A 17,456-nucleotide genomic window follows, 5' to 3' on the forward strand; every position below is an offset into this window, starting at 1 on the left:
ATCAATTTCGACTGAAGCTATGTGTTAAGCAACATGTAGTCATCCCTCAGTCCTCTCCTTGAGAATAATTTCTTTAATCAGACACACATTACTATAAACAGAATGTTCATACACCTAATAATATTTGTCGACTGGCGTCCGAGTGTCCCACCATGGGCCGATTTGTGTTTTTGCAAACATCATATGATATTAGCAAAAATGTTGAATGAGTACAATAAAATTTGTAAGGTGGGTAATAGTCGAAACACAAACAACAAACACACAAGGTCAGAAGTTTAAGGTTACTGTTATAATTGAAAAATACTTAAGTTTTTACTTAATTATACATATTTTAATTTAATTTGATATTATTAACATATTATAATAGTGAAAATTTGCGGTAGTGATTATATAACATTTCATTGTTTGGTGGTCAAGATACGATTTAGAATAACAGATAAGGAATAATAAAAAACCATATAAATATTGTGAAAAATCTTGCACAATAAACATATTAACCTTGTTAACATTTCTAAAATAAATTACACATCATGGACAGTTTTAAATATTAAAATCTATAAGATCTATTCAACTTTACAGCCGAGTAGTAGAGCATAAGGAGGTACTGCAGCTGTAGTTTAATAGTGATCATAAAGCATTTCGAGCTTGAAGTATACTCAGGACTACCCATACAACCCACAAGTGTTTGAATTGAAAAATTACCTAATACTTACACCAAGGAGATGCATATGGAATTAAATTTACTAAATCATTCTGAACGCTAGGACATAGGCTTATTGCCGGTGGGGACTATAAAGCCGAGCACTCTCACTGGGAATACGAAAGAACGTGCTCCACCCCAAGAAGCTGACATTATAAACTCTGAAATCATTTCATCTCAAAAGCCATCCTCCTAGCTAAAAATTTAAAGAAGCCTTAGATCTACTTGAATTCTTCGTAATTAAAGATATCTCTTCTAGTTACGTTGAAGTTGAACAACTATTAGATCTAACATATGACCAAATTCTTTTGATATTATCGTTAAGAACGTAGGTCTCTCCTGAACAAAACCCCTCTTAGCAGCGATATCGCTTCTACCAAGCATGTCTAAACTATTCAAAATACTTTTTCTTAAGCATCTAAAACGTTAACTGAAATTGTTGTATGCGTGTACTTTTAACGTAGGCAACCAACGATGGGAAAACTAGTCTAATGACTGTATGTATAATCAAAAGTTAACTAGAAAACCTGATACGTGTTTTGGTTATGTAATACATGCGACGAAGCATACGTTTGAAGGTATTTTTAAAAATTAATATAATTATGTGTAACCTTTCTGGAAATTACTTCGGCTAGGTTATATTTTTGGGCCCTATTTTAACTTATGTGTATTATGATAATTTATGTTAACACACAAATAAACAAATAAACATTTTCTTACTCAACAACTTACATTGTGAATGCAACAGTGTGTGATTCCAACCATCGTTAACAGTTGTTTGATTCATAGTTTTCTCGCAATGAACTGGCTGAGCATATTCTCTGGAGCTTTGGCTTCAGGTTGTTCGAACATCTCTATAACAATATGGTTATTGCTTATCATATTACTAACTTGCAGACTCTACAAAATATATTATGACGAACGTGCGATCGAACGTAGAAAACAAATATCGCTACTACCGAGTTCAACAAAAACCTACTTGGAAACTATTAATTTTACATGGCAATTAGCTAGTATGAGCCCTCGAGGTAATATTTTTGTTATATATTTAGAATTTTTCAGTTATTAGTAGATGCCTAATAAAAAAATGATTTGTTCTGATATAGCATAGACCAAATAGTTAATGCTTTATGTCCCTGGCTATTAAAATATATTTTAAACATAAAACGTTTTTTAAATATTCCTTCGAAAATAAATTGTATAACATACTCAGACAGAAACTATTAACAAAAATTATGGATGAAAAAATTAGTAAACTTCTTAACCTCCTTACTTGAATTGTGAATCATTGTCTTAAATAGCCAGGAAATATATATAACTTCTTACAAATGGAAATCATTTACTTTTATATTGTTTTAAATAATAGTTTCTTAACAACTTGAGTAGTACAGTTATAGTAGATACTTATTTCATAATTCACTGTAGTAGGTAAGTCAAATCATACAATTATAACTCAACAGGATTGAATACGGTTTTATATTAATGTCCAATACCCGGTGGAAATTATCAAATTTAGTCAACGTTTCTAGGGTCACAGGCAAATGTAAAAATCATAAAAAATAATATAATTAGTTCATATAGTTAGTATCATATAATTAGTTATTTTTATTCACGTCCTTAGTATAAGTAAATTATTATCAAAAATTATTCCGTTGTCGAAAATGTAATTACTCAACTGTCTGAAAATTTCAGATGTATTACCCTATTTCTCCAGCGTTCTTAAAAGTGTTGGACCATTGGTGTATATGAATACTATAATACGCGACTACGTACTTATCAACGATCCCGATGACATAAAGGTATACGTTAGTTACAACATTCGTAATTCTTAATACAAGAAAAAATACTTTATTATGCTATAGATATTATTGTCTAGTACTCAACATATTACCAAAGGACCGGGATACAGGATGCTCGAGCCCTGGTTGAAAAAAGGGCTTCTGACCAGCACTAGTATGATCTATCGCCTAAATGTCTACATCGAATATTAAGCGTTCGCTATATTTTATTATTAAATACAGTGATGTTCTAGATGAGAAATGGCAAACGCGAAGAAAGCTACTGACTAATACATTCCACTTCAAAATTTTAGAATCATATATACCAGCTTTTAACCATCATGCAAACGGTTTAGTGCAAAGCCTAGCCAAGGCATCGAAAAACAATGAAATTGACTTACACTCGCACGTGACTCTATGCGCATTAGATATTGTATGCGGTAAGTTGCTCTTCTGTTTATTGATTTTATTGATGGTATTTTTTTAAAACATAGGTGTAACAATAAATAAAGTCACCTATGTCTGGTGACAGTGATATAATTGGTTAAAGAAATGAGGAGTGACGCTGGCATTAGTTTAATGAAGAGTAGTTTATGATTTCCGAAAAAGAATTATAGATGTATTTCTTACAAAAATTTAATCACTGCATACCAATAACATTTTTCATCAATAACTATGCCCCAACCCAACCATAATCCGTCCCACTATAGTTGTTCGTACCCATTGTAAAGAAGTTTTACTTCAAAATACTATCATTCTGAAATCATATATTTGATGATTGTAAAATTAAATATACCGCTCTTGATTTATATTACAGAAACAATGCTAGGTGTCAACGTGAGATCACAAGAAGGACAATCCATTGACTATGTTAAAGCAGTAAAAACGTAAGTGTAATCAAGCAAAAAGTTATTTGTATAAATTACATTTATTACTCTGCTTAAGCTTACCCAAGTGTAAAATTAAGATTAATTAAATGTTTTGTTTTACAAGTGTAAGTCATTTAACTATGAAAAGAGCTTTCACAGTTTGGCTTTGGAGCGACACGATTTTCAACGTCAGTACTTGGGGTAGACAATTTTATAAGTCGTTAAAAGTACTACATGAATTTAGTAAAAATGTAATAAAAACACAATATTATCGACAGTCATGCGCAACTTGTCATTGTTCTATTTTTAACACAAATCAAACTTTAGGTTATTCAACAAAGAAAACAAAAACTTAATTTTTCCGAAAACCCAATAGCCGGGACTAAGGAAGACAGAAAAAAAGTATATTCATTCCTTGACCTATTAATCGGCATTTCCAAGGAACATCCAAACTCCATGACAGATGCTGACATTCAGGAAGAAGTAGATACTTTTCTATTTGAAGGACACGATACCTCTTCAATAGCTATGACAATGGCATTAATTCACATCGGCATGAATCAAAACATCCAGGTGCTTAGTATATCTATAAATATATATTATCTGAAATGAAATATGACAATTTTTTTATGTGAACTATTATTAATAATTAATCTTTTCATTTATTCACTAATTTTTGGTCAACATTTTACAAATTATTTTTTAATAGTTAATCTTTCTATTTATTAAACATAGTTTAAAGCATTTTTTAGGTGCTAAAGTATTATAAGTCTTGAAGTTAAGGCAATTTTGTAGATTATATTTCATTTCCAACCAAAGATTTCAAAGTAATATATTAAATACTAATGAAAAAATTATTCAATTAAATTAGTTAATTTTTGATAGTGAAAAAAAAAACTAAACTACTACTATGAATTTAGGATAATGCAAATTTCCTTCATTTATTCTTATGTAGATTTTTACCAAATAGTATAATAGATATTTACCTAATCCCATAATACCATCTTTAAATTTATTAATTAATCACAATTAGATATTGTATGCATTTTTATATAGCCTCACAGTTCTTTAAAATTATTGTCTTCTCCTTTTTCTTCGCCTTACACTCTCAATTACAGGGGGTCGGGCACCCTAGTCCTACACCTCCATAGTGCTCGGTGTTCTCCATCTTGTTCATACACTCCCGCTATCCTCATATCATAATCTAGTCCATCTTTTCTTTAGTCTTCCTCTTCCTCTGTTTCCCTCTATATTCATCTTCATAATTCTTATCACTCTTCTCATAACATGAACAAACCATCTCAGCCTATTCTCTTTCATTTTCTCCACAATAGATACAACCCATAGACTCTCCCTAATGTATTGATTTCTTATTCTATCTTCCTTAGTCAATCCACTTATCCATCTTAACATTCTCATTTCCACTACAATCATTTTCTGTTTAGTTTTCTTATCAACTGCTCAAGGTTCTGACCCATATAACATTGCTTGCCTCACTACCGACCTACAAATAATTACTTTCACCTTAATAGGCATCCTCCTGTCACACAATACCCCCGACGCTCCCATACGCGTCATTCATTCACAATTTATTCTATTTTTCACATCCTCATCATACCCACCATTTTTTTGCACCACCGATTCATACAAAATTATGTTTCCACTGTTGTTTCCCTGGCATAAACCCAAATTGATTCTTCGATATTGTAGTCTCACTCCGTATTCTTTTTTCTATCACCTTTTTCTTAGCACTTCTTCATCTTCGCCTTTTATACACCACACATTCTGAAAATCCCTGGACCTCTTTTCTCGAATCTTGGTCAAATTGTACACTTCCTTTTCCACTTTTTTTTCTTTCAATATTTCATACAAACTATAATGAGTTTTAACATTAAAAATAATATCTATCGAAAAAAAAACACTTATCACCTGTTTTATATAACCGGTGACATTTATAGGCCGACATCCGAGAAGAGCTTCGGGGAATATTTGGAGACAGTGATCGAGATGCTACAATGGAAGACCTTAAATCTATGTCCATATTGGAAAGAGTAATAAAAGAAACTATGAGACTTTACCCCAGTGTTCCTGGTGTTACGAGAACACTGAACCAACCATTACAGCTTAGTATGTTAAAAAACTTAATTTCTATACTCCACTTAAAGTTATCAGCATATTAATATTCTAGAAAACCACACAATACCTGCACATAGTATTATAGGCTTTTTGATTTATATACTACATCGTGACGAGTCAATGTATCCAAAACCAGAAGTATTTGATGCCGATAGATTTTTACCAGAGCAGTGTAACGATCGACACCCATATGGATACCTGCCGTTTAGCGCAGGACCGAGAAACTGTATTGGTATGATAAATTCATTAACAAATGAATCTAACAAAACCCCAATTTTGATTGTCATTTTATAAACTACAATTAATTACTGTTCCAGGTCAAAAATTTGCAATGTATCTAATGAAGACGGTACTATCAACGGTTGTTAGACACATGCAATTGGAAACACTGGGAACACAAAAAGATATTGTTGTTTCTACACAGTTGGTATTAAAAGCTGATTCGTTGCCCAGTTTAAAATTAACGCCACTTTTCGAAAATCATAAGAAATAAGTACCTGGGTCGCTGTAGTGGAGCTATTATTATATATACTTTTATGTATAAGCTGTTGTGGTTAAGGGTTATTTAGGTATTTTTTAGTATAAAATTATTATAACCGCAGAAATGGTGCTTGAGTTTTTGCTAAGTATGTTTATGTTATAATATGTCAATATTATTAAAGCTAGTTTTGAATTATTAGTGTATTCGGGCCAAGTTAATATTGTAGGTGGACTATAGTTGTTTGTTTTTGAAAATCATAAGAAATAAGTACCTAGATCGCTGAAGAAGAGTAATTCTTCTATATATTTTGGTGTATTAGCTGTTGTGGTTAAGGGATATTTATATATTTTTTACTATAAAATATTATAACATCACGAGCGTAGCTTGAGGTATTTCTAAATATGTTTTTTTTTGTATTTCAAAGACGTTTTTTATGTCTGATTATAATAATTATCTTATATATTTTTATGAAAAACAAAAACACTTGAAACCAAAATGAGTAGCTATACGAAAAAATGGTTAAGATTGTAATATTGCTTTACTTATTATTTATAGTAAAATATTTTAAATTGTGACCTAATTTGTCGAAGTCCGTTTTATTTCAACAAAAAAACCACAACAAATGGAGCACAAGTTGTCAAAATATAATTAATTAAGTAAACCACATTATACCTGCAGAACGTATTTTAGCCATTCCATTTTCTATAATTTATCTTCTATCGACACCTATATGGTTACATGCCGTTTAGCGCAGGATCAAGAAACTGTATTGGAATGATATAATTATTAAACAAATTAATCTAATAAAAACTATTTAGATTGTCATTTTATAAAATAAGTGGGAATGACTGTTTTGACTTTTTAGGTCAGAAATTTGCGATGTATCAAATGTAGTCTGTAATATCAACGGTTGTTATATACATGAAATGGGAAACAATAGGAATACAAAAAGATATTATTGTTTTACCTTTGTTGACATTTAAAGTTGATTGTTTTTTCCAGTTTAAAAATAACACCACTTTTCGAAAATCATTGGTCAAATCATTTAGCACTGTAGAGGACAGAATCATTCAAAAAAGATACTTTAGAACATCAGGTCCTCACATATCCTGTAAATCATAGTAATAAACAGTAGATAGTAATAAAAGCAAATAATTTTTATTTAAATTAGGTAATAATATTTATTTGGTAATTAAATTTAATTCGTCTAGTATTAAAATGGCCACTGGTCGATTACCTGTTTAGGACACTTTACCTATTTCTCCCTACTTAAATTTTCATCTATAACAACAGCTGTTAGAGTAAATATCAAATACTTTTTATTTAATTTTATTAATTATCTATTTTATAAATTCTGAGCAAATTGATTTTAATAAAAAAAAAAATGGGCCAATTGTAAGAGTATTCAAAAAGTCTTATTATGTCTTCTGAAATGTATTAACCAGCTGACGCTTATAGTAAGTGAATGACCTTGTATTTAGTATTGCTAAGGCCAATAGAAATATTGCTTAGATAATAACACTGGTGTTCACATATTTCGGAACAAAGCCTATTCCGGTCAGCCGAAAAATTACACGGAAACAATAATATTATTGTGTTATACACTAGTGCAAGACATTTCGTTTTAGGCTTTAAAAAAAAAAATATATATATTTATATATGTACGTATATACCGAATGTCGAGTAGAGAGATATATAACATCTACGTGGTTTAGAAATTGAGATCATTTTAATAGTTCAATAGCTGTTATTGGTATTATTCTTATATTCTATGATTATAATGTAATAATGTAAGGTTAAAAGCTCTAGCAAAAATCAAAACGCTTACGGTAACATGTATGTTGCACACATGCCATATATACCTAATAATATTTGTCGACTGGCATTTGTGTGTCACACATAGGCCGATTTGTGTTTTTGCAAACATTATTTGATATAGCAAAGGATACATTAAGGGTACATTAAAATGTGTAGCGTGGGTAATAGTTGAAACACACAAAAAAAAAAAAACAAAAGGTCAGAAGTTTAAGATTTAACATGTCTACAAAAAGAATGTTTGCATGTTGGATTCTGCACAAATCCCATAAATACCTAACAACATTTTTCGACTGGTATCTGAGTTTCGCAGTACGGGCCTATCTGTTTTTTAGCAAACCATATGATATTGCAAAGTATACATTTAGGGTACATTAAAATGTATAAAGTGGGTAATAGTTGAAACACACAAAAAAAAAAAATAACACAAGGTCAGAAGATAACAGCTATATTTGAATAATTTTTTAATTCCTCAATCATTAATATTTAAATTCAATTTGATATTATACACATTATAAGGAAAACCAGCAGTAGTGAATACATAATATGTTTATTGTTTGGTGGCGGCGATAAGATTTAGAACAATAGAAATTAGGAATTATAAAAAACAGAAAAAATATTGTGAAGCTTCATTAACAATGGACATAATTACCTTGTTGACATTTCTGAAATAAATAACACTTCATGAACGGTTTTAACTATAAAAACCTATAAGATCTATGTACAACTTTACAGCCGAGATGTAGAGCATAAGGAGGTCCTGTAACTGTAGTATAATAGACCGTTAAGCATTTCGAGCTAGAAGTATACTCAGGACCCACAAGAGTTAGAATTGAAAAATTATTCGATTTTTCCATTGTTTTGATAACAATTTTTGGTGTTATATTATTTGTTTCATGTTGTGTTTCTAAAGCATAATACCGTAATTCATAAATAAATGATTTAGTTGTTAAATTTGGCGCACTAAAAATCACGAAACCGTTAATACAAAGACACTGTTTATAATTAATAGGTAATTTAATTTACAATCTACTGAATTGCAGATATATTTTAGATAATACGCCTTGAACCTATTTTCCATGGGTTTTCGTGACCTTCTGTGTGCACGAAGGTGGAGAAAACAATTTGAATTGATGCTCGAAAATAAATATTAATTTAAATTTATTCATAATTATTTATGCATATTGTTTTTATTTAACTAATGAAGTATCGACTACAATGGTCATTAGCTATTGTAAGGTTCACATACAACCCCCATAGTTGTAGTTTTGTATATATTTGATCACTTCTTTAATTTATGTGTAAAATGATAATTTATGAAAATTACGTATAATAGTAATAAATTTAAATAATTTACATTTATATTAAATTAAAGCAGCTTAATAAAATTGGATTTTCTTTGACATTGAGTTTAACATTCATTTTTGTACAAACGTATATTGTGAATGCAACAGTGTGTGATTCCACACCATCGTTAACAGTTCTTTGATTCATAGTTTTCTCACAATGAACTTGCTGAGCATATTCTCTGGAGCTTTGGCTTCAGTTTCGAACATTTCTATAATAATATGGTTATTGCTTATCATATTACTAACTTGCAGATTCTACAAAATGTATTATGACGAACGTGCGATCGAACGTAGAAAACAAATATCTCTACTACCGAGTTTAACGAAAACCTACTTGGAAACAATCAATTTTATATGGCTCGTCTCTAGTATGAGCCCTCAAGGTAGTATTTTTGTTATATATTTAGAATTTTTCAGTTATTAGTAGATGCCTAATTAAAAAAAGATTTGTTCTGATATAGCATAGACCAAATATTGTTCAATGGCTTTATGTCCCTGGCTATTAAAATATATTTTAAACATAAAACGTTTTTTAAATATTCCTTCGAAAATAAATTGTATAACATACTCAGACAGAAACTATTAACTAAAACTATAGATAAAAAAGTGGTATTCTTCTTACCCTCCTTACTTGAATTGTGAATCGTTGTCTTAAATAGTCAGGAAATATTTATTACTTTTTAATATTGAAAATCATTTACTATTAAGTTGTATTAAATAATAGTTTCTTAATAACTTGAGTAGTACAGTTATAGTAGGTGCTTATTTCATAATTCACTGTAGTAGGTAAGTCAAATCATACAATTATAACTCAACAGGATTGAATACGGTTTAAATTAATGTCCAATACCCGGTGGAAATTATCAAATTTAGTCGACGTTTCTAGGGTCACAGGCAAATGTAAAAATCATGAAAAATAATATAATTAGTTCATATAATTAGTATCATATAATTAGTTATTTTTATTCACGTCCTTAGTATAAATCAATTATTATCAAAAATTATTCTGTTGTCGAAAATGTAATTACTCAACTGTCTGAAAATTTCAGATTTGTTACCCTATTACACCAGAGTTCTTAAAAATATAGGACCATTGGTGCATATCAATACTATTTTACGGGACTACGTCATTATAGTCGACCCAGAGGACATAAAGGTATAAGTTAGTTACAACATTCTTAATTCTTAATACAAGAAGAAATACTTTATTGTGCTATAGATATTATTGTCCAGTACTCAATATATTATCAAAGGACCGGGATACAGGATGCTCGAGCCCTGGTTGAAAAAAGGGCTTCTGACCAGCACTGGTATGATCTATCGCCTAAATGTCTACATCGAATATTAAGCGGTCGCTATATTTTATTATTAAATATTGTAATGTTTTAGACGAGAAATGGCAAACGCGAAGAAAGCTACTGACTAATACATTCCACTTCAAAATTTTAGAATCATATATACCAGCTTTTAACCATCATGCAAACGGTTTAGTGCAAAGCCTAGCCAAGGCATCGAAAAACAATGAAATTGACTTACACTCGCACGTGACTCTATGCTCATTAGATATTGTATGCGGTAAGTTGCTCTTCTGTTTATTGATTTTATTGATGGTATTTTTTTAAAACATAGGTGTAACAATAAATAAAGTCACCTATGTCTGGTGACAGTGATATAATTGGTTAAAGAAATGAGGAGTGACGCTGGCATTAGTTTAATGAAGAGTAGTTTATGATTTCCGAAAAAGAATTATAGATGTATTTCTTACAAAAATTTAATCACTGCATACCAATAACATTTTTCTTCAATAACTATGCCCCAACCCCACCATAATCCGTCCTACTATATTTGTTCGTACCCATTGTAAAGAAGTTTTACTTAAAAATACTATCGTTCTGAAATCATTTATTTGATGATTGTAAAATTAAATATACCGCTCTTGATTTATTTTACAGAAACAATGCTAGGCGTCAACGTGAGATCACAAGAAGGACAATCCATTGACTATGTTAAAGCAGTAAAAACGTAAGTGTAATCAAGTAAAAAGTTATTTGTATAAATTACATTTATTACTCTGCTTAAGCTTACCCAAGTAAAAAATTAAGATTAATTAAATGCTTTGTTTTACAAGTGTGAGTCATTTAGCTATGAAAAGAATGTTAACAGTTTGGCTTTGGAGCGACACGATTTTCAACGTCAGTACTTGGGGTAGACAATTTTATAAGTCGTTAAAAGTACTACATGAATTTAGTAAAAATGTAATAAAAACACAATATTATCGACAGTCATGCGCAACTTGTCATTGTTCTATTTTTAACACAAATCAAACTTTAGGTTATTCAACAAAGAAAACAAAAACTTAATTTTTCCGAAAACCCAATAGCCGGGACTAAGGAAGACAGAAAAAAAGTATATTCATTCCTTGACCTATTAATCGGCATTTCCAAGGAACATCCAAACTCCATGACAGATGCTGACATTCAGGAAGAAGTAGATACTTTTCTATTTGAAGGACACGATACCTCTTCAATAGCTATGACAATGGCATTAATTCACATCGGCATGAATCAAAACATCCAGGTGCTTAGTATATCTATAAATATATATTATCTGAAATGAAATATGACAATTTTTTTATGTGAACTATTATTAATAATTAATCTTTTCATTTATTCACTAATTTTTGGTCAACATTTTACAAATTATTTTTTAATAGTTAATCTTTCTATTTATTAAACATAGTTTAAAGCATTTTTTAGGTGCTAAAGTATTATAAGTCTTAAAGTTAAGGCAATTTTGTAGATTATATTTCATTTCCAACCAAAGATTTCTAAGTAATATATTAAATACTATTGAAAAAATTATTCAATTAAATTAGTTAATATTTGATAGTGAAATAAAAAAACTAAACTACTACTATGAATTTAGGATAATGAAAATGTCCAACATTTATTCTTATGTAGATTTTTACCAAATAGTATAATAGATATTTACCTAATCCCATAATACCATCTTTTAATTTATTAATTAATCACAATTAGATACTGTATGCAATTTTATATAGCCTCACAGTTCTTTAAAATTATTGTCTTCTCCTTTTTCTTCGCCTTACACTCTTAATTACAGGGGGTCGGGCACCCTAGTCCTACACCTCCATAGAGCTCGGTGTTCTACATCTCGTTCATACACCCCCGCTGTCCTCATACCACTATCTAGTCCATCCATCCATCTTTTCTTTGGTCTTCCTCTTCCTCTTTTTCCCTCTATATTCATCTTCATAGCTCTTCTGACTGCCTCTGCCTCATCTCTTCTCATAAACTGAACAAACCATCTCAGCCTATTCTCTTTCATTTTCTCCACAATTGATGCAACCCATTGACTCTCCCTAACGTATTGATTTCTTATTTTATCATCCTTAGTCAATCCACTTATCCATCTTGACATTCTCATTTCCACTACAATCATTCTCTGTTTAGTTTTCTTATCAACTGCCCAACGTTCTGACCCATATAACATTGCTTGCCTCACTACCGACCTACAAATAATTACTTTCACCTTAATAGGCATCCTCCTGTCACAAAAAACACCCGACGCTCCCATACGCGTCATTCATTCACAATTTATTCTATTTTTCACATCCTCATCATACCCACTATTTTTTTGCACCACCGATTTATACAAAATTATGTTTCCACTGTTGTTTCCCTGGCATAAACCCAAATTGATTCTTCGATATTGTAGTCTCACTCCGTATTCTCTTTTCTATCACCTTTTTCTTAGCACTTCTTCATCTTCGCCATTTATACACCACACATTCTGAAAATCCCTGGACCTCTTTTCTCGAATCTTGGTCAAATTGTACACTTCCTTTTCCTCTTTTTTTTCTTTCAATATTTCATACAAACTATCATAAGTTTTAACATTAAAAATAAAATCTAACGAAAAAAAAAACACTTATCACCTGTTTTATATAACCGGTGACATTTATAGGACGACATCCGAGAAGAGCTTCAGGGAATATTTGGTGACAGTGATCGAGATGCTACAATGGAAGACCTTAAATCCATGTCCATATTAGAAAGAGTAATAAGAGAAACCATGAGACTTTACCCCAGTGTTCCTGGTGTTACAAGAACACTGAACCAACCATTACAGCTTAGTATGTTTAAAAACTTAATTTCTATACTGGACTTAAAGTTATCAGCATATTAATATTCTAGAAAACCACACAATACCTGCACATAGTATTATAGGCGTTTCGTTTTATATACTACATCGTGACGAGTCAATGTATCCAAACCCAGAAGTATTTGATCCCGACAGATTTTTACCAGAGCAGTGTAACGATCGACACCCATATGGATACCTGCCGTTTAGCGCAGGACCAAGAAACTGTATTGGTATGATATAATTAATTAACAAATGAATCTAACAAAACCAATTTGGATTATCATATTATAAACCATAATTAATTACTGTTCCAGGTCAAAAATTTGCAATGTATCTAATGAAGACGGTACTATCAACGGTTGTTAGACACATGAAATTGGAAACACTGGGAACACAAAAAGATATTGCGATTAAACCACGGCTGGTATTAAAAGCTGAACGTTTGCCCAGCTTAAAATTAACGCCACTTTTCGAAAATCATAAGAAATAAGTACCTGGGTCGCTGTGGAGGAGCCATTCTTATATATATTTTGGTGTATTAGCTGTTGTGGTTAAGGGATATTTATGTATTTTTTACTATTATATATTATAACTGCAGAAGTGGTGCTTGAGTTTTTGCTAAATATGTTTATGTTATAATATGTCAATATTATTAAAATTTGTTTTAAATTATTAGTGTATTCGGGAAAAGTAATATTGTACGTGGACTATAGTTGTTTGTAAAAATAAAAAATTGTTATAAACATTTTTGCCTATTTTTTAGTCGACATGTTTAGCACACACTTACATTTTAATAAAATATAACGTTTCCAAGGACTGCCTTGCCGTATTGACTATTTTCAAAGCACGCCGAGCTAATGGTATAGAGTTTTAATTAATTTGACAATTCCAGCTAAACGAAACTTTATTATCCAGTAAGTTTCAGGTAGAAGTTCACTTAAAAGCCAAAAGAGCACCGACATACAACCTATTCATTAGAACGTTTGGCTAAGTCAATTCGAACCTTTTAATTTGGAGCTACTTTTCAATTATTTTATTTTTTACAACACTATTAAAAGTTGTCAATATTTTCGATATAATATATTGTAGTTTTTCTTGGACACTTGCTGGTCAGTAAGTATTACAGTTTTTCCGAAAACGTTGGATAGAAAATATTAGTGTCTTGTTTTTTTAAAATTATTTATGTTTATTTTTTCCCTTACAAATAATCTCAAAAAAAAAAAATGAACTAAACCTGTCATTTAACATAACATACTTACCCTTATGAATATATGTTCTTATAGTAGTTGTTTTTTAGTCAAGGTATTAATATTTTTTATAAAAGATCCGTTTATTGAGTTTTGTACATTTTTGGATCATTACTTTGATACTTGACAATGTTCAGATAAGTTTGCAGGCATTTTACAACGTTTTCTAGTCAAATGATTCAGGTCGGTTTCAGTTAAATACTTAGAGATGTTTTTTTAATGTCTGATAGTATAGAAATGAAGATCTTATTATAGCTGTTGTACCTACATGTAGGCTAATGACCTAAGTTGTCCAAGCGCTTTTTAACTCAATAAATAAAACCACATCAAATGGAGAACACACAATACGTCAGTTAAATCGGTACCGAAAAATTATTATAATATTAATTTGTTGTTTTAATTTGTTCGGGGTATATAAAAATGTAACATTATGTGGGTTGGGCTGTATCCGGTGTGTTGTAACCGATAGTGTATACTGTAAATTGATTAAACGACAGTGTAAAAGGTTCGAACAAAATAACATAATCAAATATTTAGTTGAAATAACATATAGTATAGTGTGCTGATCAATAGCTGTGGAAATTATTTTTGTTTGTTTTTTTATAATGTATATCATGTTTAACACAAAAGAATAAATGGAGTTTTGTATTTGAAAAATATGTCCAATTCGGTTCAAACTGTTAACTGTGAATGTATGACAAAGAATACTTAAAAAAAAAAAAACCATTATCTGACTGGTTCATAGTTGGCGAATCAGTTATCAGTCTGTAGATATTATTTGTTATTTTGAAAATTAAAAGTCAAGCATTTCAATAGGGTTTTGGTCAAAATTTTCGTTCAAACACAATTGATGAACAAAAACCAAACAACAGTGTTTTCCCGATTCCGAATTCGACCTTAAGATGTACACCAGTAGGTCTAGTTATTTTCATAATTTAAAACCACACACAATTTTTGTGGTTTTTCCATAACGATAAACAAGTCCACACAAGTGTTCATATGGAATCGATAAGCATGAACTCATCACTCATGCACACGTGTACACGGCAAAACTTGGTGCCTGGATTTACGGTTTGATGGGAAACGCTGACATTTCTAATCCCCAATGAATGTACATGTAATATGGTACATTGTGTACAAACTTCGAGCAAACACGGAAATGCGTTTAATTCCACGGTGTGTACATATATATATGTATATATTACTACACGAACCGGAATAACGTTGGTTTGAGTAAATAATATTTAATAAATAAAAAAAACAACCTAAAACACGGTATTCAATACGAATCCAGCACATTTTACCAAAGACGGGTCGGAGCAATAATCAATGTTGACACACACTCGAAATATTAATAAGACAATCAGAAAAATTGAGTAGACAATTTTTCACTAAAACTTAACATTTAGATTTAGCCAAATGACCACTCCAATACCCCAATACAGGGCGATTCAGACACTCATTTGCACTTAAAGTAATTGCAATTTTGTAGTTGTTCCTTATGGACACGCTACAGTTGGTATTATTGTAGAATATTTAACATTTTATCTTTACAGAAGTTTTCAAGATCAACTTTTGACACTTAAATGGCAAGGTTACACACCTACATAGATGTTTAGTTAATTTTGAAATAAAGAATAATTTGCTGAACGTTTAGGTAACCAGTTTTGGACAACTATTACAACTGTTTATAGCCGAATAATATATTTAATGTATCTGTTTTCCGTGGACTCGTGGAGTATTTTCACAAATTTTCTTGGAAATTTTCGCTAATTTCGGACCCGACTCACCGTAATAGCTGATAACGGTGGGTTTATTTTGAGTTTAAGTATCCGATTTCCTCCGGGGGGATTACAATGTCAGGGTAATGTACCGTGTTTGGCGTTTCGGTTTACAATGTGGCTGCAAAATTGGAAAAACTATGTTTTCCCGTCGGCGTTTACAGGATTTTCCAAAACAGTTCTGTTTTCGTGTGCAGAGAGAAAAATAAAACTTTCCAAACAGCAAACTATCCGTCCTCGAGGATTTGTCGGCCCGGAGCGAAAATAATTCCATTAAAACCATAAAATGTTACAACAACAGAACAAAAAAAAAAAAAAGACACCGGTGAACAGCACTACAAAATATTTTTTTTTTAAAGTAATTTGAAACGTATAAATTAAAAAAAAAAAATAAATAAACAGTGTTTTTTTGTATGTCTTAGTTCCATAAGATAATAGTGTTGTTTATATATATATATATTTTTTTTTTATAAACGCCCAAAAATACTTGCCCGAATCCAACGCACGCTTTAAACGAAAATAATAATAAACGAGAGTGGTAGGTGATAAAAAATGGAACAATTAGCAATTTATTACGCTCGAATACAAATGGTGCAATTTGTTATGTCATGCAGTAAATCCAATTTGGTTAAAACGTTAATGAAAGTAATACATTACCGCTAAAGCGTCTCTTGCGGAGAACAATTAATTTCGTTGGACCCATTTGGTTTCGTTGAGAACGTCGGATCTAAATAAATTACATAATTTATAAATAAATATGTATTTATTTATTTATTAGAAAAATATACAATCTGTACAGTTAAAAAAAATGTGAGCCATAAGCAAATAAATGGTAATTAAAATTGAGAAATATATATTTATTAACCGTTTATGGCGGGTTTAAAGATATACCATCAAATGATAGCAAAAATATAGCTTAAGAAATAAAAATTAATTATGCAAAAAAAATATATAGGCCGAAAATTCATTGATTACTTAGGACCTAAATTATCTAAATTACTCAACTCTCTCAATTTAATTGTTAAAAAATACTTAAGAACTAATACTGATATTATAATGTTAATAGTTAAATAAGCCAATCATTATTATGTGATCTGTAAAATATTTGTTAACTAATTAGAAGATATATTTCA

The 17,456-nt window shown here is 30.5% G+C and overlaps 1 protein-coding gene across 2 annotated transcripts; it reads left to right on the forward strand.

Annotated features, from left to right (window-relative positions):
* Window positions 1–1,448: 1,448 nt before the first annotated feature.
* LOC126837043 (cytochrome P450 4C1-like) lies at window positions 1,449–14,023 on the forward strand. Of its 2 annotated transcripts, XM_050570764.1 has the most exons (11): window positions 1,449–1,539; window positions 9,326–9,511; window positions 10,178–10,284; window positions 10,348–10,438; window positions 10,518–10,703; window positions 11,081–11,150; window positions 11,257–11,383; window positions 11,460–11,705; window positions 13,116–13,284; window positions 13,346–13,525; window positions 13,610–14,023. In XM_050570764.1, the coding sequence occupies exons 1-11, from the start codon at window positions 1,500–1,502 to the stop codon at window positions 13,783–13,785; spliced, it is 1,578 nt and encodes a 525-aa protein (XP_050426721.1). In that variant the 5' UTR covers window positions 1,449–1,499; the 3' UTR covers window positions 13,786–14,023. The 2 variants fall into 2 exon arrangements, with proteins under 2 accessions (XP_050426721.1, XP_050426720.1); XM_050570763.1 differs by lacking the exon at window positions 1,449–1,539 and having other exon boundaries at window positions 9,215–9,511.
* Window positions 14,024–17,456: the final 3,433 nt, after the last annotated feature.

This window comes from Adelges cooleyi, unplaced genomic scaffold (assembly GCF_023614345.1).
Source record: "Adelges cooleyi isolate 19-005CV unplaced genomic scaffold, UGA_ACOO_1.1 ACOO_flye_CR_arks_rails_tigmint_CR_PRNA_247, whole genome shotgun sequence".
NCBI classification, from domain to species: domain Eukaryota; kingdom Metazoa; phylum Arthropoda; class Insecta; order Hemiptera; family Adelgidae; genus Adelges; species Adelges cooleyi.